This window comes from Pygocentrus nattereri, chromosome 12, assembly GCF_015220715.1.
Source record: "Pygocentrus nattereri isolate fPygNat1 chromosome 12, fPygNat1.pri, whole genome shotgun sequence".
In the NCBI taxonomy this organism is placed as follows: Eukaryota; Metazoa; Chordata; class Actinopteri; order Characiformes; family Serrasalmidae; genus Pygocentrus; species Pygocentrus nattereri.
Genome location: NC_051222.1, coordinates 30,833,673 through 30,861,172, shown reverse-complemented (window position 1 = coordinate 30,861,172; position 27,500 = coordinate 30,833,673). Strand labels below are relative to the sequence as shown.

General features: G+C 40.4%; 1 protein-coding gene across 3 annotated transcripts in view; it reads right to left on the bottom strand.

Annotated features, from left to right (window-relative positions):
• The window catches only part of tsc2 (TSC complex subunit 2), an 82,756-nt gene that overhangs the window by 35,146 nt on the left and 20,110 nt on the right, over positions 1–27,500 (bottom strand). For 2 of the 3 annotated variants that reach the window (XM_037543546.1, XM_037543544.1), the window contains exons 20-28: positions 27,065–27,187; positions 25,373–25,507; positions 24,451–24,640; positions 23,395–23,488; positions 23,141–23,243; positions 22,939–23,033; positions 18,137–18,265; positions 6,190–6,351; positions 3,325–3,480 (exon numbers count right to left, since the gene is read on the bottom strand). In XM_037543546.1, coding sequence (XP_037399443.1) covers positions 3,325–3,480; positions 6,190–6,351; positions 18,137–18,265; positions 22,939–23,033; positions 23,141–23,243; positions 23,395–23,488; positions 24,451–24,640; positions 25,373–25,507; positions 27,065–27,187 — 1,187 coding nt within the window. The remainder of the gene's footprint in view (positions 1–3,324; positions 3,481–6,189; positions 6,352–18,136; positions 18,266–22,938; positions 23,034–23,140; positions 23,244–23,394; positions 23,489–24,450; positions 24,641–25,372; positions 25,508–27,064; positions 27,188–27,500) is intronic. The other variant, XM_037543545.1, reaches the window with a different exon arrangement.

Sequence of the window (27,500 nt, the reverse complement as noted above, 5' to 3'; positions counted from 1 at the left end):
GAGTAAGTACAGAAGTAAATAAGTAACTAGGTGAGTAAGAAAGTAGGTGGATGAGTACGTGAGTAAGTACAGAAGTAAATAAGTAACTAGGTGAGTAAGAAAGTAGGTGGATGAGTACGTGAGTAAAGTAAATAAGTAACTAGGTGAGTAAGAAAGTAGCTGGATGAGTACGTGAGTAAAGTAAATAAGTAACTAGGTGAGTAAGAAAGTAGGTGGATGAGTACGTGAGTAAGTACAGAAGTAAATAAGTAACTAGGTGAGTAAGAAAGTAGGTGGATGAGTACGTGAGTAAAGTAAATAAGTAACTAGGTGAGTAAGAAAGTAGGTGGATGAGTACGTGAGTAAGTACAGAAGTAAATAAGTAACTAGGTGAGTAAGAAAGTAGGTGGATGAGTATGTGAGTAAAGTAAATAAGTAACTAGGTGAGTAAGAAAGTAGGTGGATGAGTACGTGAGTAAGTACAGAAGTAAATAAGTAACTAGGTGAGTAAGAAAGTAGGTGGATGAGTATGTACAGAAGTAAATAAGTGAGTAAATAAGTAACTAGGGGAGTAAGAAAGTAGGTGGATGAGTATGTGAGTAAGTACAGAAGTAAATAAGTGAGTAAATAAGTAACTAGGTGAGTAAAAGTAGGTGGATGAGTATGTGAGTAAGTACAGAAGTAAATAAGTGAGTAAATAAGTAACTAGGGGAGTAAGAAAGTAGGTGGATGAGTATGTGAGTAAGTACAGAAGTAAATAAGTGAGTAAATAAGTAACTAGGGGAGTAAGAAAGTAGGTGGATGAGTACGTGAGTAAGTACAGAAGTAAATAAGTGAGTAAATAAGTAACTAGGGGAGTAAGAAAGTAGACGGATGAGTACGTGAGTAAGTACAGAAGTAAATAAGTGAGTAAATAAGTAACTAGGTGAGTAAGAAAGTAGGTGGATGAGTGTGTGAGTAAGTACAGAAGTAAATAAGTGAGTAAATAAGTAACTAGATGAGTAAGAAAGTAGGTGGATGAGTATGTGAGTAAGTACAGAAGTAAATAAGTAACTAGGTGAGTAAGAAAGTAGGTGGATGAGTATGTGAGTAAAGTAAATAAGTAACTAGGTGAGTAAGAAAGTAGGTGGATGAGTACGTGAGTAAAGTAAATAAGTAACTAGGTGAGTAAGAAAGTAGGTGGATGAGTGTGTGAGTAAGTACAGAAGTAAATAAGTGAGTAAATAAGTAACTAGGTGAGTAAGAAAGTAGGTGGATGAGTACGTGAGTAAGTACAGAAGTAAATAAGTAACTAGGTGAGTAAGAAAGTAGGTGGATGAGTACGTGAGTAAGTACAGAAGTAAATAAGTAACTAGGTGAGTAAGAAAGTAGGTGGATGAGTACGTGAGTAAAGTAAATAAGTAACTAGGTGAGTAAGAAAGTAGCTGGATGAGTACGTGAGTAAAGTAAATAAGTAACTAGGTGAGTAAGAAAGTAGGTGGATGAGTACGTGAGTAAGTACAGAAGTAAATAAGTAACTAGGTGAGTAAGAAAGTAGGTGGATGAGTACGTGAGTAAAGTAAATAAGTAACTAGGTGAGTAAGAAAGTAGGTGGATGAGTACGTGAGTAAGTACAGAAGTAAATAAGTAACTAGGTGAGTAAGAAAGTAGGTGGATGAGTACGTGAGTAAAGTAAATAAGTAACTAGGTGAGTAAGAAAGTAGGTGGATGTGTACGTGAGTAAGTACAGAAGTAAATAAGTAACTAGGTGAGTAAGAAAGTAGGTGGATGAGTATGTACAGAAGTAAATAAGTGAGTAAATAAGTAACTAGGGGAGTAAGAAAGTAGGTGGATGAGTACGTGAGTAAGTACAGAAGTAAATAAGTAACTAGGTGAGTAAGAAAGTAGGTGGATGAGTATGTACAGAAGTAAATAAGTGAGTAAATAAGTAACTAGGGGAGTAAGAAAGTAGGTGGATGAGTATGTGAGTAAGTACAGAAGTAAATAAGTGAGTAAATAAGTAACTAGGTGAGTAAGAAAGTAGGTGGATGAGTATGTGAGTAAGTACAGAAGTAAATAAGTGAGTAAATAAGTAACTAGGTGAGTAAGAAAGTAGGTGGATGAGTATGTGAGTAAGTACAGAAGTAAATAAGTGAGTAAATAAGTAACTAGGTGAGTAAGAAAGTAGGTGGATGAGTATGTGAGTAAGTACAGAAGTAAATAAGTGAGTAAATAAGTAACTAGGTGAGTAAGAAAGTAGGTGGATGAGTACGTGAGTAAGTACAGAAGTAAATAAGTAACTAGGTGAGTAAGAAAGTAGGTGGATGAGTATGTACAGAAGTAAATAAGTGAGTAAATAAGTAACTAGGGGAGTAAGAAAGTAGGTGGATGAGTATGTGAGTAAGTACAGAAGTAAATAAGTGAGTAAATAAGTAACTAGGTGAGTAAGAAAGTAGGTGGATGAGTATGTGAGTAAGTACAGAAGTAAATAAGTGAGTAAATAAGTAACTAGGTGAGTAAGAAAGTAGGTGGATGAGTATGTGAGTAAGTACAGAAGTAAATAAGTGAGTAAATAAGTAACTAGGTGAGTAAGAAAGTAGGTGGATGAGTATGTGAGTAAGTACAGAAGTAAATAAGTGAGTAAATAAGTAACTAGGTGAGTAAGAAAGTAGGTGGATGAGTACGTGAGTAAGTACAGAAGTAAATAAGTAACTAGGTGAGTAAGAAAGTAGGTGGATGAGTATGTACAGAAGTAAATAAGTGAGTAAATAAGTAACTAGGGGAGTAAGAAAGTAGGTGGATGAGTATGTGAGTAAGTACAGAAGTAAATAAGTGAGTAAATAAGTAACTAGGTGAGTAAGAAAGTAGGTGGATGAGTATGTGAGTAAGTACAGAAGTAAATAAGTGAGTAAATAAGTAACTAGGTGAGTAAGAAAGTAGGTGGATGAGTATGTGAGTAAGTACAGAAGTAAATAAGTGAGTAAATAAGTAACTAGGTGAGTAAGAAAGTAGGTGGATGAGTACGTGAGTAAGTACAGAAGTAAATAAGTGAGTAAATAAGTAACTAGGTGAGTAAGAAAGTAGGTGGATGAGTATGTGAGTAAGTACAGAAGTAAATAAGTGAGTAAATAAGTAACTAGGTAAGAGAGTAAGAAAGTAGGTGGGTGCTTAAATGAATAAGTAAAGAGTTAAATTATCAAGTGAGTAAACAAGTAGGTAATTCCTTGGCATTAAAAAAATGAATAAGAATAGCTATTTTGACCAAGTTATAAACAAAGGTGGCCTCTGACTTTAGTCAGTATGTAGAAGTACACAGTTTAAGTAAATAAAGTAATAAAAACAAAAGTAATCAAGTAAAAGTAATACCGGGTCATCTCTCCTCCTCCAGGTCTCTCTGCCATGTCGAGCCCCAGTAGTGTCTGGGTTCGTGACCCACCACTGGTTGTTATGGTAACAAGTTTGTTGCCCACCAGCCATGTCATGCTGGGGCCTCCAGCCAAAAGAAACTCGGCAATGGGTGACCTGCACAAAGAGAGCCAATCAGAACAGTTAATGAACACTGGAGCACAACCTCTGGCTGGTTATGTACCACCTTCTTCTGTCCTGTCAATCAGTCGCTTAGACACAATGTGATGGTGCCACAAAAAAAATAGCTTCCAATAAAATAAATAAATATTTTTTAAAAAGTTTACACAATCTCTCCTTTTACGCCAAATGTAGCCAGTTTGCAAGTGTGGCTTCTTTACCTTAGCACTGGAGCTACATAGCTAATGTAGCTAACAAGTAAGGTTTTACCCCACCAATAAGCACTGCGCTAAATACCAGCCACCTCAAACCACGTTAAAGGAGAATTCTACCAATTTTCCATAACTGGTGCATAATTAAGTGGTTAAGACAAAGGCACCATCAAAGTCACCCAGAGTGGTCTGATGTCTCATGTTTACATGCAGCCTGACCTGTTAATAACCCGACTAATAGCTCAATCAGAAACTGGTCTGCAGAGGAGACAAAGTTTATGCTGTGATCTTTAAAAGACGACAGCAGGACGGATGTCCAGCTTGTGTGTCTCAGAACACGACGTCTTCCTCTCGGCCTTCTTTAATAAGGACAAGCGACACGTTTTCCTGAGTCTGACATTTTAAAGTGATTAAAAACAAGTCCTTCAGCTGAAAACTCATCTCCTTCTGACTGGACATGTGATGCTGGTCGCCATGGTAACGTCTACACTAAGCGGTTCTGGTTGGGATTACTTGTAGTGAGCATGTAAACAGATTTTCCATCAGACTGTTGAACAGAGTGAGCAGATAAACACCTCAGTCTTAATCTATAATCAGAATGCATTCAATCAGATTGGCAAAAATCTTTGCATCTAACACACAGCCACTGTAGAGAAACTTAAACTTTCTTTACAGTGGTGTTGGCAGGAACCCCCAAAAATATAGCTATTTTACAAAGTAACCAAAAACGACCGGCGAATCTACATGAGTAATGTTAACGATGGTAAAATAGAGGTGAATTAAAAAAAAAAATTTTTTTAATTTTTCTTTGGGCACTTTTTTTTTTAACCTTGCAACGCCCTGCATGTACACAAACTATGCTTTAATTCAAGAAATGTTGGAAAACAGTGTCTCAGGCATCAAGCAGTGTCATAACTGACTGTGAGGGAGCTTTTGGAAACCTTAAACTCTCCAGACGTCTGGTTCCCATCACCGCCACTGAACAGTTCTGACTACGTTTTTCTAGAACGGAAGATTTTATACAGAACCACTCCAAATGATTTTGCTACATCTCAAGCATTTAATTATGCATTATTTTTGAAAAAACGATGGAAATTCCCCATGAATTCATGGGACTAGCCATCTTAAAGCTTGAATTTAATCTATAAGAGCATTCAGATTAGACCTGCACTCTGTTGGACGCTGCCTGGTGGATTCAAGTAATAGTTTGGCTATAATAAAAAATAATAAATGAAAAAGGGGGGAGAAAAAAAACCCACACACACAAACACAGCAGACAATATTTCTCCCTTTCTCAAAATGTAGTCAATTAGTCAGGACAGGTTTGGTGTCCAAAGTCTGCTCTGTAATTCTTCCACTGGAGCTACAGGGTTCAGGTACTGTAGCCCACAAGCCACTAAGCTTTACCCTTGTGTACATCAACTATTTGCCTCCACTGCACAGAATTGTTAAATCATCTTAAACAGACTTAATGATATGGTTCCTGACTCTGTGGGAGACTGCTCTCTCCAAACATGAACAATAATACATCAGCATAGCTAAAACAGAAGCGTCAATCTCAATTCTGCCCATGTTTACAGATAACAGTGCGTCATACAGGGTCAGAAACCATGTAATCAAGTCTGAGATTACTCAACAACTCCACAAGATTTGTAGTATGTAGTTTATTGCTAGTTATAAGCTTCCATTAAGCCTCCCTACACAACTTTTAACATCTTAACAGATTATTGTTAATCCACATTATATTAAAAACTGGGCTTCTCACTCTGTCCAACTGGATTTTGTAGATTTTTTTATTTGACAAATATTGGGGATCACACACTAAATGATCAGGGATTGCAAACTCACATTACTAGGAGACACAAATTAACAAACATGAGCTGCTGCTGCTGTTTGCCTTGACACAGTAAAGAAGCAGCAGGTAAACATGTTTAATGACAGTCATGGATTTAAAAATGTGATCTGTTGGTATTTTTTCGTTCTAAATGTACATAAACCTGATTGTGCCTTAAAATCAGCTCATTAAAAAGCGTCGCTCCACACAAGTGACATGCCACCATTTTTCTTTATTAACACTGGTTGTTGCAGGAATCCGTTCGGATCGAGTTGATCAGTTTACAATAGATTACATTTAGAGTTGGTTGAAGAAAAGAAAAAAAAACTCCGACTGGTCTGAAATGCGATGAGTCTGCACCCCTCACACGCAACTCGACTCTCTCTCTGTCGACTCAGACTGACCCAGAAATCGGCACTAGAGAGGCAGCAAGCAGAGTAGTAGACTAGAGACTCAGCCAGACTCAGATCGGCACTGGAGACTCAGCCAGACTCAGAATGAGGGCTATAATCAGGGTAAAAGTGTAGCAGAAGCCCGGCTTTACTTGTTACCTACATTAGCATTGTAGCTCAATACAAACGTGTCGTGACTGATCGACTGCATTTTGATGAATATTACAAAAGCACAATCGCGCGCACACACACACACACACACACACACCTTTTAGGCAGAGCAGAGAAGTTGGAGAAGACGTAGCGGGCCATCATGTCCAGACAGGTTTCAGTGAGCTCCAGATGGACAGTCTTCAGTGCATCGTCAGCCTGGACCACCGCGCTCTCGTCCGCCGAGCCGAGGCTGCAGGTGGTGGTGGAGGTGTGCATCCTACAGAACACACAAGCACGCACACACGTTCAGGCCGGTCACAGGCAAAAGAGTTCAGCACTGCCACTTCAGCTTAGTCAAAAACTCCAATTCAAAAACAAGCTAAAATCCAAAAGCATGCATGTCAATGTGTCAGTAGCTGACCTATCCGCACTTAGTGGCCATTTTATTAGAAACCCCTCCCCCTTGTACATTATAAAGAAAAACCAACTTACACATTCAAATTATTCTTTGAGTGTTCATGGTTCCACTAAGATGCAAAGTAGGCGTTTCTAATAAAGTGGCCAGTGAGAGAAAGTACGAAGTGTTTCTAATAAAGTGGCCACAGAGAAGTAGTACAAGGTATGTCTTTCTCACCAGTGCGTGTGGACGTACAAGGTAGCTGTCTCTAATAAAGTGGCCACCCAGTAACCAAGTACTTGTTATCTGAGCTGCTGAAAAGTTAACAGGTTGGGATTTCAGCAAGTAATGAATTGGATTTTTTTTTTTTTTAAATAAACGTGGGGTGAAAATCAGCAGCCTCATGCAGACACGGTGAAGAAACAGACACTCACACAAATGAGTTCATTTGTAAACCATCCACATCTTTCTATGGTCCCTCAACGAAAACGCATCCAACACCACACATTCACACTCATGCTGAAGCTGGGACTCGGCCTATACAGGTTAAAACAAAGCTGGCCTTGAATTTTCCAACCAGACCACTCCGGCTGATTCACTGCAACACCAGTAACAATTAACGTTCTTCTGACGATTAAATCAAACAGAAGGAAACCACAACTCAAAAAGAACCCGGCCAAGATCTGCTCAGTTTTACTGTTTTCACAAAAACACCCATCTGAGCAGAGAGACTATTTTCTGACTATCATATTGAAAAAAAATAAAACACAAAATGTGAATTGTGCAAAAGTTACAACACATTTGAATTTTTTCAGAATGTTAAAATGCACAGTAATCTTGAACTGAACTGTGCAGAACTGTCCTCTGTAGAGAATGTGTTCCCTTACTTGCACAGATGATCAACTAGACACGTCGTTTGACCAGGGGTGCCAAAACCTTTGCATACAACTGCACGCCACATTGTAATTTTGGCCAAACGCACTATATCTAGCTAGCCGTGGAAAACGTTATGGGATGAAAAGAGGGCTAGAGAGAGGCTGTAAAGGGTCGTTTAATAATGAAGTCACAGTTACACAGAGCTTTAGTGAACGCTGGAGAACTGATATTATCCAGGACTCTAGACAGAGTAGAGTACGGCCCTTTAAACACCACACGCTACTCGTTTACACACGGCCCACAAACACATGCTCTTCAGTCCTCAGAGAGGTTTTACACTTCTGATCTAAAAGTAGAATTACCCACAGCCGTCAGCTCAGCCACCCATCAGCCTTCTGCTCTTCACTCGCTCTCCTATCGCCATGGCAACAAAATCCTAGATCACCTCTTTATACTAACACCATACAAACTTGAATGAGACAGAGAGAAACTACATTATTCAATATAATGTAAAATAAGGAGAAAACTGATATATAATGTATTAATATATATACCCTATGAAGTGTTTTTGTGTGTGCGCATATTTTACACACACACTATATATATATATATATATATATATATATATATATATATATATATATATATATATATATATATATATATATATATATATAAAGTATGCTGATCACTATGACAACCTCCTTGTTTCCACACACATGGACCCTCACAGAGCAGGTACTATTCAGGTGAGCTGAGTATGGATGAGCTGTCGTCTCTGACTTTACATCTACAAGGTGGACTGACGAGGTAGGAGTGTCTAATAGAGTGGACAGTGAGTGGACACAGTGTTTAAAAACTCCAGCAGCACTGCTGTGTCTGATCCACTCAGACCAGCACAACACACACTAACACACCACCACCATATCAGTGTTCCTGCAGTGCTGAGAATGATCCACCACCCAAAGAGTATCTGCTCTGTGAGGGTCCATGGGGGTCCTGACCACTGAAGAACAGGGTAACAGAGTATCAGAGAAACAGATGGACTACAGTCTGTAACTGTAGAACTACAGAGTGCAGCTATACAGTAAGTGGAGCTGATAAAGTGGACAATGAGTGAAGAAACAAGGCGGTGGTCATAATGTTTTGCCTGATCGGTGTATGTAGATATTATATATAGCTCATGTTCAGACGTCAGAGCATTTATAGAGGCTGTGAGAGACTAGCAGGCATCAGTGCGTCCCAGATTTTAGAGAACAGTGAGCCTGTTTTTTTTTTGTGCTACCTGCACCATGAAGCAAAATGATAAACCACACAAAAAAAAAAAAAAAAATGAAAATGAAAAACATGCAGGAAAACAAAAATGGTAGGTCTACCAGGCTTGTAGTGATTACTGAATCATCAGAGTAAACAAATGCCTCATGCTCTTTTAGATCAAGTGACCCTTACTAGTCCCACAGCGGGGAAATTTCACCTCCACATTTAACCCATCCATGCAGTGAAACACCACACACACACACACACACACACACACACACACACACACACACACACACACACACACACACACACACACACACACTATTGAACACAATTGAAAACGGAGCAGTGGGCAGCCCTATCCGCAGCGCCCAGGGAGCAGCTGGGGGTTAGGTGCCTTGCTCAAGGGCAACTGAGTCACGTACTGCAGGCTCTGGGGATCGAACCAGCGCCCTTCTGGTTACAGGGCCCATTAATCACTTATTTAATTGTGATTTAGAAAAAGTATGTCTGTAGGAATCGCTTACTGTAGTGCTCCACAGCGCTACCCTGTATGTATGAATGTGCAGCGCTGCTAGACAGCACATCACACACAAGTCGTCAGCATAAAACAGACTAAAGGAGCTAAAGATGACTCTTGTTAAGCATCTTTGCCCTGTCTTTAACTCTGCAGGAGGACCAGATGATGCAACCACCCACATATTCTGCCCTCCCCCTCACCCCTCTCTTTCAGCAATATACAGTGGGTTGCAAAAGTATTCATACCCCTTGAACTTTTCCATATTTTGTCACATTACAACCACAAACATAAATATATTTCACTGGAATTTAATGTGAAAGACCAACACAAAGTGGTATACAATTGTGAAGTGGAAAGAAAATTATACATGAATCAAAACATTTTTTACAAATAAAAAACTAATAAGTGCGACGTGCAAAAGTATTCAGCCCCCTTTTCCCTGAGTGCAACCAATTGCATTCAGAAGTTGCCTGATGACTGCTAATGACTCAAAAGGGTCCACCTGTGTGTAATCTAATCTCAAATACAGCTGCTCCGTGATGGCCTCAGATGTTGGTTAAGAGAATATTGGGGAGCAAACAGCATCATGAAGTCCAAAGAACACACCAGACAGGTTAGGAATATGGTTTTGGAGAAGTTTAAAGCAGGCTTAGGTTATAAAAAGATTTCCCAAGCTTTGAACATCTCACGGAGCACTGTTCAATCCATCATCCGGAAATGGAAAGAGTATGGCACCACAGTAAACCTGCCAAGACAAGGCCGTCCACCTAAACTTACAGGCCGAACAAGGAGATCAGAGAGGCAGCCAAGAGGCCCATGGTGACTCTGGATGAAATGCAGAGAGCCACAGCTCAGGTGGGGGAAACTGTCCACAGGACAACAATTAGTCGTGCACTACACAAATGTGGTCTTTATGGAAGAGTGGCAAGGAGAAAGCCATTGTTAAAAGAAAACCATAAGAAGTCCCGTTTGCAGTTTGCCAGAAGCCATGTTGAGGACACAGCAAACATGTGGAAGAAGGTGCTTTGGTCAGACGAGACCAAAATAGAACTTTTTGGCCACAATGCAAAACGCTATGCGTGGCGGAGAAATAACACTGCACATCACTCTGAAAACACCATCCCCACTGTCAAATATGGTGGTGGCAGCATCATGCTCTGGGGGTGCTTCTCTTCAGCAGGGACCGGGAAGTTGGTCAAAGTTGATGGGAAGATGGATGGAGCCAAATACAGGGCAATCTTGGAAGAAAACCTGTTGGAGTCAGCAAAAGATTTGAGACTGGGGCGGAGGTTCACCTTCCAGCAGGACAACGACCCTAAACATAAACCCAGAGCTACAATGGAGTGGTTTAAAAAAAAGAATATTCATGTGTTAGAATGGCCCAGTCAGAGTCCAGACCTAAAGCCAATTGAGAATTTGTGGCAAGATCTCAAAACTGCTGTTCACAAACGCTCTCCATCCAATCTGACTGAGCTTGAGCTGTTTTGCAAGGAGGAATGGGCAAGAATTTCAGTCACTAGATGTGCAAAGCTGGTGGAGACATACCCTAAAAGACTTGCAGCTGTAATTGCAGCAAAAGGTGGCTCCACAAAGTATTGACTCAGGGGGGCTGAATACTTTTGCACGTCGCACTTATTAGTTTTTTATTTGTAAAAAATGTTTTGATTCATGTATAATTTTCTTTCCACTTCACAATTGTATACCACTTTGTGTTGGTCTTTCACATTAAATTCCAGTGAAATATATTTATGTTTGTGGTTGTAATGTGACAAAATATGGAAAAGTTCAAGGGGTATGAATACTTTTGCTAAACCAACTGTAATATTAAAAGGGGACACAAGGGACAAAGGAAGACATAACATAGGGGGAGGGGGGTGATGCAGAAGAGCGAGAGCAGGCTAAGATAAGAAAGAACCTCTACTTAAGTCAATAAACCATGAGTCACAGCGCACCAACTACGCATACGTAGACAGACTAGAAAGACCAAACCAAGGCCGGAGAGTCAAGAAGGGTTCAAAGATTTTCCCCACTTACTCCAAATGTGGTCAATCAGCCGAGACATGCTGGGTGTCTTCACTTCTTTTGCTAGAACTAGGCGAACAAATACTAGAAGTCAACAGACACCCAAATCTTTTCTGTACATACATCAGCAAGATGTCCAGGTCTACATTAAGGACGCACAGACAACTACACTGGGGATCAGGGGGGAACTGGAAATCCAAATTGTTGTCAAACTACTCTTTCAGCATTGAGATGAAATATCAAGTGAAAACGACAGAGACGAAAAGATGCCTTCAGCTTCAGTAAAACATGCGCCTGGTCCCAGCTTCTGTTCATTCATCCACTCATCATGCATCCAGTTTGAAGAGAAAATTCCACTGATTTTTCAAAATTTCTACATAATAAACGGTCACAAGATAAAGTCAGTCATTCAGGGAGGTTTGGAGTGAAATGCTCCCTTCTAGAAAAACTAGAGTCAGAACTGATGATGGTGGTGGTCGGAACCAGATGTCTGAAGAAGTTAAATGTTTCTAAAAGCTCCCTCACAAACTTTTTACATCAAACGGTTAGGACTGCCTGGTGTGTCCATTGTTTAAGGGTCGTTATAAGATTCTGGCCTGAAACATTTAAAAACCTCACAGTGGAGATGGACACGCAGGGTGGTGTTGGGCAAAACAGTCCCCAAAGAAAACCTATTTTTTTCAGATTTAGCACTATTTTACCATCAACACTGCATGTGAAAGCTCAAAAAGACATGCAGGTTCACCGGTGGTTTTGGATAGTGGTAAATAAAAAGGTCATAAAAATGAGAACATCCGTGTTGTAGACATGGAGAGTGTTTCCATCAACACCACTGAAAATTTGAGTTGGTACATTTTTCTACAATGAACCATTCAAGCCATTCTAAATAAATCTAAGCAGCTCAACTACTTGACTACACAGGAACTTTGAAAAATCAATGGAAAATCTGAAAATATAAGCAAAGTCCTTGAGCCCTGGAGTAGGGTGGACATCTCTCCCTACTTAAACAAGGTCATTTCACTCAGTTCAACACGAAAATTGAGCTTTTCACTTTAAATCTTGGCCACTCTCTGGACAAAAAGTCCAAAAGCAATCTTATACCTTGCCAAGATCTGAAGTTGCTGCTGACGCTTAATACCAGAGAAATCATTTAAGTAGAGAGTTCTTAAAATCGTCTTGCTTTTTGCTTGAGAGCGTCCATTTAGCTAGTCTGTGCTGCTGCAATTTTCCCTTAATGGATCTCAATAACAGAATTACATAACCTTCATCTCTCGCGCTCTTCTACACTTATTACAACAACGTAAACAGATAATGTTTCACCACTTCGCTTTCTAAACAAAATACCACTTTCGCTCCGCTCCATTTGCAGATGGAGGGAGGGAGAAGTGTTTTGGGAGGAAAACATAATATGCCACGCATTTATAGCCTCGTCAACTATTGAAAACGAAGAGGCAGCTGTATTGCAACAAACAGCTGGTGCTGGATTTGTACGCAGTAGAGTTGAATGGGGGGTGACAAAGCACTCCATAATAACACCATTCACTGCTTCAAACCCACTACAGCCCGACAGCCAAGAGTAATCAGTTAGCCCCAGCACGCTGCCACTGAGCAACTTCGTCAGTTTGCTTTGAGTGAATTCTCCCTTTCAATAAAACGCTTTTCACAAGAGGCTCAAAAATAAAGCCGTAGAAATAAATGCGACATCTGAAAACTGCTTAATGGGTTTACAGCAGAGGAATTTCAATGCCAGTCCCAGACCCTCCACCACACGTTCACCCACCCACCCACAAACTCCAATCACGCTATAAGAAAATAAGACCAAAGCCAAAACAATAAACCTGACATTTTAAGCTGTTTTATGTAGATTTCCAGAGTGAGCTAGCTTATCCAGAGTGACTTGGCTTGATTAATTTAAACAAGTGGGTGAAGTCAGTGTTGGGGGTCTTGCCCAGGGACTCCTATTGGTATAATGTAGGGCGCTTACCCATCTGGGGACTGAAGCCCCATCCACAGCATAGAAAACAGAAGTGCTACCCACTAAACTATATCAACCAAAAAAGAAAAACCTGACAAGTCAGCTGCGCAAGCAACCAAAGAAACACAAATGTGTGCATTTCCTCTGTTAAAATATTATGAGAACAATTTTATTATCTTAGTGCGTCGTTTCAAATGTATTATGGTTCTTTTCTTCATAACAAGCATAAAACAAAATCTGTTTGCTGATATTTAGCTAGCTAGCTAAATTTTCCCATTCCACCTTAAATGGTGCAGCTTTTATAATCTGGTGCCTCAGGCATCAGAACTGCAGATGTATTTAAGGTGGAACAGGAAAATGTGCACAAGCAGCTGGTGAATATCTGGTGAATGACTTCAGCTTCATTTCACTGAAGAATCAGGAGTGGGTGATAATTATTGCACCCCACGCTTTGAAGGCGTATGATGCTCTAAACGTAACTAAAGCCCAGCAGTGAGGAGCTGAACTTTCCCCGGGCAGGGTCGCCTACAGAGCAGCGCTAGTAGCTGTTAATGAAGTGATGCTCTTAATTTGAGGGTCCCATTTCATAGGGAGGATTTCAACCACCATCTACAGCTGGGCAATATGGCCAAAAAAGTTACAACAATAAACAAAATATCACTCGATTTCGATACATACCGCAATAAATGTCAAATCATTACTTCTTTCAAGTTGGAAGCCTGATTTTTTCCTGGGTGATTAATAGCCGTTTTAAACTACCCTGGTCGGAACACGACAAACACCAAACATTTCACAAACCTGGCTATCCTGTTACAAATGCTAAACAAGTGGCCAACAACAGCGCTAAACTGTTTAGTTTCTCAACAACATCAACTTTGTACGAACAGCAAACATTAGCTGGTTCGGGATCACACCGCCTTACTGCCATCACTCTTACAGCATCCATATCAGAGCATATTACAGTATTCAACACCAGCTAAGCGTCGACTGAATTTCTCTATAGTAGAATCGCAATTTACCTAACATCAGACAGAGTCCTCCCCTCTTAGGTACGTTGACACTGAAAGTAGTGCTTTTGTGTCTTGTTTGATCTACGGTATCAACTAGCTGTGTTGTGCGAGTGACTGAGCGCTGCTAAAAACAGCTAGCCTGTAAAGATAGCGTTCTCCCGCTTTCCAATGCCTCACAGCTTCCTCAGTTTACTTTCGTTTATATCACAGCTGTAACTCGGATGAACACACCTCTTTTTCACTTTCGTTGCTTGGGAACGCACCAATACTAAAATACAACAGACAGTGCTGCGGACGTGATTTAGCATAGCTAAAGCTTGTTAGGATGTACGGAAAGAGGCGAGTTCACTGTAGGTCAGTACAGTTACGCCACTTCTCATCACTCACACTTGGTCACAGGAGAACAGATCGCCAGTTGCTCCACTCAAACACTGAATGTATTACTTCACGCGTCAGACGTTGCTAAAAGTATATTTGGAGACTCATTTTTACTCATTACCCCATATCCCTCTATAATCATGGCAAAAAAAAAAAAAAAAAAAAAAAAAATATTGGAAAGTCACCCTCTCCTGGTGACAACAGAGTAGTGTCGCTTTCCTTGTAGTAAAAAAACGCCACCAGGGCTGTTTTTAGGACGTGGAAGTGTGAGAATGGTGTATTATATTGAAAATTCAAACCTTTGTTATCGCCCTATCAAGGAAAAGTTATATTGTGATGATTATCATTATCGTTTTATCGCCCAGCCCAATCCCATCCATTGTACTTCAGTTCCAAGGGGCAAGATGACAGTCGAATACAAGAGGTAGGGGTAAAAATATCAAAAGGAATCCGTCCTAAGAGGACGACTTGGGCTCTCTACTCAAAGCGGTAAGAGTCTGGTCCCTTATGCCTGTAAATAACTACCCAGCAGTATCGCCAAGATGGCCATCGAGTGGGACAGCACTTCCCATAATGACTCTAAGGGTATTACACTTGGCAATTATTGTTGAGATGGTGACAAGCTTCATTTGTACTCTTGTCCCAGGACCAGCCTCACAATCTCGACACTAAAAGAAAATAAATACCTCACCTGGTACTGCCAGCAGGCTCGTTCATGAAATGAAAGCAAAGCCCAGGGGGACAAAGGAACAAGTGAAAAACCTCCTACTGAAAAGAACAGCGAATATGATGAATATTCAAGCACACGTTCCTCCAAGCGTCCTTGTACCAAGGAGGAAGGATAATCTGTAGGTGTGTGGCTGTGGGCAAATTTAAACCGGTTCATAATTTGTATGGGAATTGTATCAATTATCAGATGAATAGATCCAACGAGCGTTTCTAATTCCTCTTGGCTGGCTAGTGCTGGCTAGTGCTGACTAGGCTGACGCAGCACTGCCTCCGCCAGCATTGATAAGTGTATATGATCACTCCAGCCATTTTGAAGAATGAGTCAAGAGGCTTTTAGTGTCATTCCGTCTATGTGCGAGTACACAGTGGAGCGAAATTACGTTCCTCCAGGAACAACACTGTTCGGACCAATTACATACAATCCTGTTTCCAAAAACGTTGGAACGCAGTGTGGAACGTAAATAAAAACAGAATATAATAATGTGCAAATCACTTAAACTCTATATATTCGTTGGAAATAGTACAAAGACCAGATATACAGTAAAAAAAATAATAAAAAAGTTGGACTGGGTCATGTTTACAACCGTTTTCCATCACCTCTTCTTTTAACAACACTAAGTGAGACCAACTGCTGTAGTTCTGAGAGTAAAATATTCTCTTATTCCTGCTTGGTAACAGATTTCAGCTGCTTCACAGTTTAAGGTCTCCTCCGTTTTATTTTTTCCTTTCATAGTGCATAATCCACATTTTTTCAATATGTGACAAATTAGAACCTGGTCTCTTTTACTACAGAGTCAGGCTGTTGTAACAGGTGCAGAATGTGGTTTGGCATTATCTTGTTGAAATAAGTAAGGCTTTCCCTGAAAAAGACGTCAGGACAGCAGAATATGTTGCTTCCAAACCTCTTTATATCATTGAGCATTAATGGTGCCTTAAACAGACCCAGAGAAGGCAGCAGCGTTTCTGGGCCCTGTTTATACAGTTTCTCTTTTGCGTAGTAGAGTTTAACTTACATTTGTGGATGCAGCGACGAACTGTGTTCAGAGACCGTGTTTTTTGGCCATGCTCCTAAGCCCATGCAGTGATTTCCACTACAGAACTAGGTCTGTTTTAATGCAGTGCTTTTTGAAGGCCTGAAGATCAGGGCCATCCAATATGGAGCTGAATCCCTCAGCATCTTTACTTCTGAACGACTCTGCCTCTCCAAGATGCTCTTTTTGTTCCCAATCATGTTACTGACCTGTTGCCGATTAAGCTAAATAGTTGAGAGATGTTCCTCCAAGTGTTTTTTTAAGCATTATATACAACTTTACCAGTCTGTTGTTGCCACTGTACCAATCTTTTCGAAACACGTTGCTGGCATCAATTTCAAAATGGGTATATACATTTATTTTTTTAATTAAATTAAAATGATTAATTATAAATAACAATATAAATGATTAATAATATATATATATTGAATTATTAAATAATACAAATTATTAAATATAAATAATAAAATCTATAATTACAAAAACTGAACATTATTGCATTCCGTTTTTATTTACATTTTACACAGCATCTCAAATTTTGTAGAAATGGGCTTGTAAACGTTGCCTGCAGAATCAACCTGAACTGAATCTAACTGCACAATTAAGTGACTTTAAAGAAATGAAGGTAAATCTGCTGGTGAAACGTAGTGCGGAGAAGCCACTGACCCACCCCCGTCATTTATTTAAGTTTCCAGTCCTTTATGTTCAAGTTACTAATTTTCCTGGGGACATTTTTTAAGCTGTTTAAAAAAGGAAAGGAGATTAAACCTCAAATCACTGTGTTCAGGATTCCTTGGACTGTAAGAAGCAGGAAATGTAACCAACAGCTAAGACTGAACTGGAGGTGTGGAAAAACATCCCTGTAGATTTCTCTTGAAAAGAATAGGTGTAATAAAAAGGCAAGGGGTGAGCACCAAACTAAATACTAAAAATACTAAAAATTAATCATTTTAGGAATGTTTTGACTGGATATTAAATACACAAAGAGTGGTTTGACATTCTGAACTGTAAACCGCAATAGAATGCTACAAACAAACCAACAAAGTCAAAAACTGGAATCTGTCACCATATTTTTGGTATAACTGTAAAACCCACCGTATAAAATCAAAAGGCCACACTTTACCTGTTGGTTAAGTAAGAGAATGGGAGATTGGATGCGTTTTGTGGCACCATGTATGGAATAAGTGAAGAAAAAAAGAACCCCAGACAGGCAGCAGGCATAGCAGGTGGATTATACAAGAGCTCCTCCTAGTGTGCCCAAGTGTAACTGCACACCACCTAACGCTAATAATCAGTAAAACCAGTCAGTCGGTCAGTCATCTGGTTTCTGGCCAGAGAAATTAGCCACCTATTGCTGTGCATGCATTCTGTATGCAGTAACTTGTGTCATGTGTGTATCAGTTTGCCAAAACAAAAAACAAACCACAGAGCACAAAAAAGGACAAACATGAAGCAGAGGAATGCGAAATGCTAAAAGGCAACACGAGGTTAAAGCTGAATCAAAAGGGAGCCACACCAACGCAAAATCATGACGTTCTTAGCAGCGCTGCATGCAATAAGCCACAGAAAAAAATATGAATAAAGAATAAAAACAAGGCCTCCTCCAACATGCATCTTTCCCACCCGATGAAACTCCCCACCCCGAGTCGCCCTGACAACCGCCCGTCACCCGCCGCATCACCGACAGTGACCTATAATCTTCCCCCAGCCCATAAACCCCAACCCATCTAACGTCCCTCCCACCACCTTTAAAAATAAAGTCATTCAAACAGAAAAAAATAGAACTTAAAGCAGGAAAGAACAGCGGAGACGGGTTGCTGTGGTGACAAAGTGTCTGCTTGTAAGGTTACCCAGAATGCTCTACCTGCGCACCGCGTGCTCGGATACGCTGATGCTTCGGGAACGGAAGGCATCCATGGCCGACAGATCTTTCAGCTCTTTAACGGGGGAGTTAGCACTCTGGCTCTGTTTGGCCATTTTGGCGGTCCGCAAACTGCCAAAGGGGTGTAGACAAGGGACGCAGGGCCAAAGGAGGTGGGGCCACCGGAGAGGTTTTGGAAGGGGGAGATCAGATTGGTTGGTTTATTTTTTTGTGGGGGTGGGGTCAGGGTAGCGAAGTCACATGGCCACAAGGGTTGGGTCATCCCACGTCAGAACGGTCCACAACAATCCGGAACGGTAAGGGCGTTGGGGAGGGGCAGGGTCGAGGGTCGTGGACGGTGGAGTGAGTGATGGAGGTGGCGGCCAATCAAAGGAAGAATAGGGATCCGCAGTGTTGGTGAGCCCCAAAACCACGCCCACCACACGGCCCAATCAGAGGAGGAGGAGGAGGAGGGGGGAGGAGTCAAACAAGGAAGTGAAAGAAACAAAAACAAAAGTAACTTGGTCAGCAGTGCAGACTAAAAATAGACAGGAAACACTGAAGGGGATTTGCACTCATTTTCAAAATATCTGCACAATTCAGTGCAGAGTGGTTTGGTGTGAAATGCTCCGTTACGGAGTCAGAATTGCTCACAGTGGTGGTGATCGGAACCAGACGTCTTAAGATTTTAATGCATTTTTACCTAAAAAAAATAAAAATAAAATAAAATCTTAGAAATTAGAAATATTAAAATTATTTTCATAAGTTTTAATGACAGCAAAAATGTGAGCTTGCAGGGACTCTAATCACCAACAGTGACGAGACTCAGTAGATCAAATCCATCTGAGAGTACAAAGACCTTAAACATGGCCACTGATTCATCCGTATACATTTGAACCGTGGCCTAGAAATAGTACAGAATATATAACCTTTAACTTTTTCAGAATTCAAAAATGACCGGTTTATTTCCAGGATTAAATGAAAGCAATGCCAGATTTTCTACTGGTTGAACAGTGAATTAAATATCTGTGTGTTGTAGACATCGACCGCTTTTGCACCACCAAGCCAAATGGTTCTCAGGGCCGTACTGGGCCTCTCAGCGCTGGTCTGGACTCGTGAGCCCGGTTATGGTTTCTGTTTCCATCTGTTGTACCACTAAATCTGGACCAGGAAAACACCCAAGACAACTATATAAGCAAGTGGCTAACTTAACAGGCTAATAACAACAAACACGCCACCCACCCCAAAACACGTTTAATCTGTCCGTCACGCCAACTCCAGTCTCTCGGCTGCTCTCATCCTCTTTCTCCTCTAAACAGGTGGTATTTCAGCATGAGTTACTAAAACAGCCTGTACTGCGGTGGGCTTCACCTGTAGCTGTTTAACCACATTAGCATTAGCGTCGCCCAGCAGGATACAACTCAAAGCACCACAGAACCATTTTTATTTATTTTTTTATCTTTCTGGTCACTTCAACACCATTCATTTGAATCGGTGCTCTCAGATACGAGTCTTTATCTTCTAAATGGGTGTTTTTAATTATCCATGCTGCAGTGAGAGGCACCGTGCACCCGCCTTCACTCAGCCTAGCAGCTTAAAGCGCTAACAGATCAGGTCCAATTTCAGCTGTCACTCCAACACCAGTCAGTCAACTTTGCTCTCGCTGTTAAGTTTTTATCATCTATACTTGTGATAAAGCACCAGTTAGAATCAAATCTACACTGTGGTCAGATTTTACAACTTTTTAGCTAAACTAAGTCAGCTAGAAGAGAAGAGCTGGCTAGCATTAGCTTAGCAAGGAGGCTCCAGCTTCAAACGCTAGAGGACAGTTTAATTTCGGCTTTCGGTCCCAGCCACTCGACTTCGCATGATCAGATAAGAGTCAAAATCATCTAAAACGGTGTCAGTGAAGCTTTTGTTAGTCAGAATCATCTCTGCTCTGTGGTGAGCAGTGCTGGCAGCATGCTAGCTAAGCTACCGCTCTCTTCTAGCTGATCGGCAGCGTCGCTTAACATTTAGAAATAGTTTTTAGACTGGAACTTCGATGCTTATTGAATGGTGGATTTAAAACTGTGGTCTGTTTTCATTTATTTGAGCACACTGAAGTGATTTGAATGCTTTCGGGTTTGAAACAGCGCAGCAGGATGCTGTGTTACAATACCGATGTAAACATGGAACCAATCAGCGCGCAGCTACGAAGTGGCATCATCCCACCGAGCGGATCTGAGCCCCGTTTTTAAGCGTTCCATGTTGAACCGTGTCCGTGTGGAAACGCCCCTGGGACAGTTACCCTGTCAGTTCAGCCCTGCACTGGAAAAGAGTCCCCTGGTTCCCATCATCACCACTGTACAGAAATCTGAGCCTGTAACTTTCTCTAGAGTGAACCATTTCACACCAAACTTCTCTGAATGACACTTTACATAATCACTGAATTACGCAGATATTAACATTTTGGTGGAATTCCTCTTTTAAAAAAAAAAAAGAAAGAAAAGAAAAAAAGAAGGAAACAGAATAAGAGGATAGAGAACACAAAAAAAAAGGATAAAAACAGACTACACGGCATAAAGAAGTATTGTTTGCATTCCACAAAAGGAATGACATTGAAGGAGAATGAAAATGAAATATATTAAAGAAACGAGTGAAAAAAAAAAAAAAAAAAAAAAAAAAAACAGGAATCTAAAAGGGAAGAGAAGGCAAATACATTCTGCAATGATCATTATTGTGTAAATTAACAGTATAGCACAACAGGAGGACACATTGGTAGCCGTATACATGTGCGTATGTAAGACAACAATGCAGCAAATTAAATAATAAATGAATGATCAGCAAGTGGCTGTATTAAGCTGTGTAGTTGAAACAAGGGATATTTGGTCTCTGGTCTTACCGTCAAGTCTCTTGAGGCAAAGGCAGCCTATACAGATCATACTACATTTATTTATTTTTTACATTTACAGCATTTAGCAGACGCTCTTATCCAGAGCTACTTACAATTTTTATCATTTTACACAGGTAGGCCAAGGTGGTGTTAGGAGTCTTGCCCAAGGACTCTTATTGGTATAGTGTTGGTATAGGAAAAAATTTCAGCAAATTCCAGAACTGAATCCCTAAATCCCTTATTCCGACTTCACTAGCGATGGACATGAACAACGAAAATAAAAAGCAGGAAGAAGACCTATGAGGGGAAAAACTGATAATGGTTGCTATGGAACAGTAACCTGGGTGATGTTCTGAAGCTGCATCCTTGATGGAGATGTTACTGTTGCCAGCTACCGGGGATGAACAATGGTTGCCGTGGTTACGTGGTGGTTTAGGGTTAATATAGCCGGAATGTAACGTTACCAGGAGACTGTTAAAGTGGGAACTGTTACCATGGATATTTTAGAGTTACAAGGCTGCCATGGGCTAGCGTGCCAGCAGGCGATTGGCTGTTTTTGTTTACGCCTGTGTGATTTGGAAAAGCTAAGACAGGGGGGAAAAAAAGAAAAAACAACTCTACGAAAAAACAAAAAAACAATAGTTACTAAGAAGAGGTAGGGAAAAAAGGGGGGGGGACAGGGGGAGATGACCTTCTGTTTGGGCTGTATTTTCCCCATTTAAATTTAAACGGCCTTCCATCATAAACGTTTAGATCATTAACTTCGACCTGTCCTTTTAGGAAGTTTTCCCATTGGCAGCCACTGGGAGTTAGGGAAATGTTTTGGAAAACCTTTGGGACAAAAATGGTATGCGATTTGTTACAAATGCATTCGGCACTCACACTTGCAGATCAGTACGTGGAAAAACTGTGGTTGTTGAGTGGGAGACTGTATGTATGTATTGTATGTATGCATGCACAATCATATGCAAAAGTCTGTGCACCCCTGGTCAAGTGAAGAGTGTCTTGTCTTTTTTTTTTTTTCCATAAACTGATTTTTCAAGTCAAAATAAGTCAAGTTCAAGCCCTTCGCAAGCAGATGAATGTGATGAACGATTAAGCTGAAGGAAAATTTTAAGAGAACTTCGTGAAGGATGTGTCTTCTGAGGATGCAAGTGATTTATCCATTACTGTATTCATCATATCTTCATCAGTATAATGTTGATTTTGCATTAGAGGCCTAAACATGGAGCTGTTTGAGGCTGTGCGTGTTAATTAATACATAAAGACGTATGACGTGGTTTGAAACTCCCGACTCAACGCCTCAGACTTTTAAATGATCATTTCGGGCTTTACAGGGCAACTTACAGCAGCGTAAGCTCACCATATTTTAACCTGTTTAGCATTTAATTACTGCGGCCTGTGAACATAAAACGTGGCACATTTTATATTTTATGATTTAGTTTTCCCTTGTATGTTAAACTCAACAAATAAACTTAATCATGCAATACAATTAGCAGAAAATGCCATATTTTAGCACATGAAATTTGACCAGGGGTGTTTTAAACTTTTGCCTCCAACTGTAAATGTACTACATATATTTATTTATGCTTAGGTTGATGTTTGCTTGACTGTGGGATGTGTTCAGTGGAAATGGACAGAAAGAAAACCAAAGTCAGATAGAAAGTCAGAAAGAGAGAATATAAACATAAATTCATAAACACATCCCACAGTCAGTCCAACGTATGAGTGTATGAGTGAAAACAAAACGGTGAACTGCCATAAGCGCATCATAACATTAAACAAACATACTTAAACATATTAAATCAACGTTATTGTCATCATTCCTAAAGAAAGAAAATGAGTGAATGAGTCTTCAGTAAGCAAACAAAAGTGGTCTTGTTTGAAGTTTGAGGAAAAACTACACAGTCATGTGTGAATGCATGCGTACCTCTTCGGCCTCTCGTTCAGGCTGGTGCTGCGGGCTCGGAAACTGCTCTGCTCATGTGTGTCATCGAACGGGAGCAGAGCGTTAGATCGAAGACCCTGTCAAAGACAGACAGACAGACCGATTTAAACCACAAGTGCAGAACGGACACATAAGTAAACAAAACGAGTGACCGATCAGTTTTGACTTGCTCACAAATGCACACCTTGGTGATGTACTGCACAAAGTCTTTCCTGAAGGGCAGTCTGCAGCGGATGAACCACATGGCGATCACATGATGGGCGAGGGACACTATATACTGATTAAACCTAGAATAGGAGTGAGCGAGAATGAGAGCAAGATACACACACACACACACACACACACACACACACACACACACACACACACGTATATAACTATACATTATGTGTCTTTCAGTCACTGGAGAGTGAGTGCGAGTTTGGCTGTGATACTCACTTGGAGGGGTTGGTGTATGGCAGCGAGATCGCAAACACACTGACATACTGCTCAGCAACAAAGTTAGCATACAGGTGAGGCAACCGCACCAGCGCTAGACAGACAGAGACAGAGTAAGGAGGAGACAGAGAAAGGGAAGAGAGAGAGAGAGACAGAAGAGAAGATTTATACTTGTTGGATTATGTGAATGCTTTGCATCAAATGCTTTGCATCCACAGCAACACTGACCTGGAATGGTTAAAGGAAACCCATTACTACACACACACACACACACACACACACACACGCGACAGGAAATTATAAATGTTATATAAAATATACTAAATATACTATAATATACTATAAACATAAATACAAAACAACATTAAAAATAAAAAATAACTTATAAAGCATGTCTCCCATCAAAACGTACCACTGAATAAATAAATAAAAATAATTTTAAAAAAAACCCCGCACTGACCATTTCTGCGTGTTTTTATTTATTTTTTTTTTTAGTTCTGCTGTTTACAGACTGCTTACACTGAAGGGAAACAAGTATTCAGACACTGTTTTCATTCTGTCCACCTCAAATTTACACCATCTTTAACTTTGTTTACACTTATGAATACATTAAAAAAGTTCAAACTGTATTTGGGTTAAATAAATTAACAGCATTAGCTCAAAGCCCCTGCTACAATAAGAAGTAATTAGATTTTCTGTAGTGCTGAGGCTCGGTTCAGTTTTGGCCCATTCCTCTTGGAAAACCTTATTCAGTTCCCCAAGGACACAAGGGTCCCTCTATTAGACTCAATTTCAAATGCAACATATGTTTGGGGTCACCGTCTTGTTTCTCCGTTCATGTTTTCTACAATGACATGCAGTACAGTCTGCAGTGAAGCAGCTCCATATGCTGATGCTCCCACCTTCATACTTCACTGTATGGTGTTCTTGGGATCACATGCACAGCCACGTCTTTCTCCAAAACATGACCAGTTGAATTATTGCAGCCAAAAACTGGACTGAAATTCTCTACTTAAGACCCATACTAAATATTGAATACTAAAGCTGGACACTTACTGGACAGGAACTCCAGCATGGGTGTCGCCATGGCGACAGTGGCGGAGATGTGCGTGAGCTTGACAATGAGGGCGGGGAGGAGTTTGATCATGATGTCTGGCATCTCAATCGTACACATGGTGAGAGCAACAACACACTGCTTAGCACAACGATAGATCAGCCCCGTCTCCAAACACTGAACAAGCTCCCTCTGTGAGAGAGAGAGAGAGAGAGAGAGAGAGAGAGAGAGAGAGAGAGAGAGAGAGAGAGAGAGAGAGAGAGAGAGAGAGAGAGAGGGAGAGATTCAAAATATGAAAGAAAATAGTGAAAGCAAGCAAGAGAATAAAGAGAGAAACAATAGAAGGACAAAAGAGAAAGAATAGAATAGTGACAGAAAGAATAGAGGGAGAAAGAATAGAATAGAAAGAGACAGCAGAAAGAAAAAGAGACCGATAGAATAGAAAGATGGAGAGAAAGAATAGAAAGAGAATGAATAAAAAGAGGGAGAAAGAACAGAGAGAAAGAAGAGAGACACAGCAGAAAGAAAAAGAGACCGATAGAATAGAAAGATGGAGAGAAAGAATAGAAAGAGAACGAATAAAAAGAGGGAGAAAGAACAGAGAGAAAGAAGAGACACAGCAGAAAGAAAAAGAGAACGATAGAATGGAAAGAGACGAAGAACAGAAAGACGGAGAGAAAGTGAGAGAGAAAGGAAAAAAGATCAAATATTGGAAAATAAAACCAAATATGTTAAAATCAATAACTAAACAGTAACTGTGATAAACTGATCACTGAGAGGGTCTCTGTAGAGAGACAGACTGACTTCAAATGAAAATGATCTAAACTGAATTTGATCAGGTGTTCAACCTTCGGCGTGGGACAGTGTGTGTGTGTGTGTGTGTGTGTGTGTGTGTGTGTGTGTGTGTGTGTGTGTGTGTGTTACCTGTCTGGACTGCTCCAGGTAGCTGTGATAGGACGTGAGGGCGGTCAGAACCGGAACTACAGCCAGCTGCACGTCTGTCCGTGAAAAACCATCCGGAGTCCGTTTCAGTCTGTCTGAGATCAGACGATCGGTCACCTAAACACACAAATACGCATCACTGTGGTCATCGCGCATACTGTACCGGGTTTATTTGGGAGTGATGACTGGGTGGCGGGACAACGTCCCACTAAATGAGTCTTTACCTTTCTCAAAATGAAAAGGTTACAATTCAAGCCCGTTACATGCAGCTCCTGCTTCTTCACACAAACTAACAGTACTTACTGGGATTCATACATTTTTATGACATTAGGTCTGGACAATAGGCTGACGTGATCTAATATCGTTGATGTGTAAAAGATGATAATCTTTGTTTTGGGAAAAGAACGGAGAGGTAAAGACAGGACTAATCTACAGGTGAACAGCTTGTAAATATGTGGGGTGTGCATCCCAACAGTAGGGGAGGGAGAAACTGCACAATAATGAACACTTGCTTCATCCATTTGCTGCTTTATTATTTGCCTTGGATAAAACACGAGCAGTGAAGAACAGCGCTTGTTGTCAACAACAAAAGTATTCACTCATCTCACTTCACACACAAATGAACTTGAGCGAGATCCCATTCACAATCCACAGGGTTTAATATGATGTCGGCCCACCCTTTGCAGCTATAACAGCTTCAGCTCTTCTGAGGAGGCTTTCCACAAGGGTTAGGAGTGTGTTTATGGGAATTTTTATGGGGAATTTATGGGGGTGGGGGGGTTGAGGGAGTGTGGAAAAGCCCTAAAAACAACAAAACTAAACTGACTGGGTTTTACCCTAGTAAAAAAAAATGTAGCTAACCAAGTTAGCAATAACCTGGAACAAACATCTGATGCCTGTCTACAGCTGGGAAACATTATCAGACAAAAAGGTAATAAACAAAATTAAATGACATTTACACCAGGTTTTACTACTTATTACTGTTAAAATATTGAGTTATGAAGCATTTAGTATCTCTGCTACATGTGATTTACTGAGAAGAATTTGCAGTATTTTATACGTTTATTTTGTAAACACCCAATGTTAGCATCTCTGTGGGCATAAATCAGCACCAGAAAGTTTGCGGTTAGAGGAACATCTACTATAATGACAGTTAAAGTAGTTTAAAAATAAATAAATAAATAAAATATATTGCAATATCATATTAAATATCTAGTTTTATTAAAAGACTGTTGGGGGGGGGGGGGGGGGGGGGGGGGGGGGGGGGTTAACTATTAAAAACAGTTTCAAAAAGCCAATATAAAATAAGTCCGATATAAAATCAAGAAAATATTGTGCTAATTATTTTTAGATACCACCTAAACCAGGCGTGCAGAGCTCCCATCTTGGAGGACCAGCATCCAGCACAGTTTGGTGTGTTACCTGCTCCAACACACCTGATTACATTTATCTGTTAAATGCCAGGTTAAGTGGGTATGTTTGTGCTGGGAAACCTCCAAACTGTGTTGGACACCGGCCCTCCAGGACCAGACCTGTGCACCCCTGACCCTGACCTCTCTTTCTCTTACATTAATGTTGTGCAATTAAACAATCTGTAGAAATAAGCCCAGGGTTTATAAATCCTATGCCATAAATTGAACCATAGAAATGAACCCACGTCATTTTAACCCATACCATGGAGCAGAGAGTGGAGCAGAGCTGGTCCACACTGCAGGGGGATGTAAGCAGCAAGACTTTATATTGTAGAGTCCATGGCATCTTATCCAAAACCAACTTCAGCACTTTCCAGTCTGTTTCCTACAAAACACAAATGCACAAATTTGACTTTTTTTTTGGGCCATTTATGTTCCGCAATATTTAACACAGTTCAGATAAACCGGCCCATGTCAATTATACCACTGGTGCTCTGCTTAGTTCCTAAAACCTTATAAAAAGATAGAAGTAATATATAAATAAGTAAAACACACCATCACAACATACAAGATAACTCTGCGTTGTGTTTAGGACATAAAACAATGGTTGCCACATAGAAGGCTTGCGATCCAGAGCACATGGCAACCTCTCAGGAGCTTCCAAATGGAAGGGAACAGCACAACGTTTAACCGTTTTC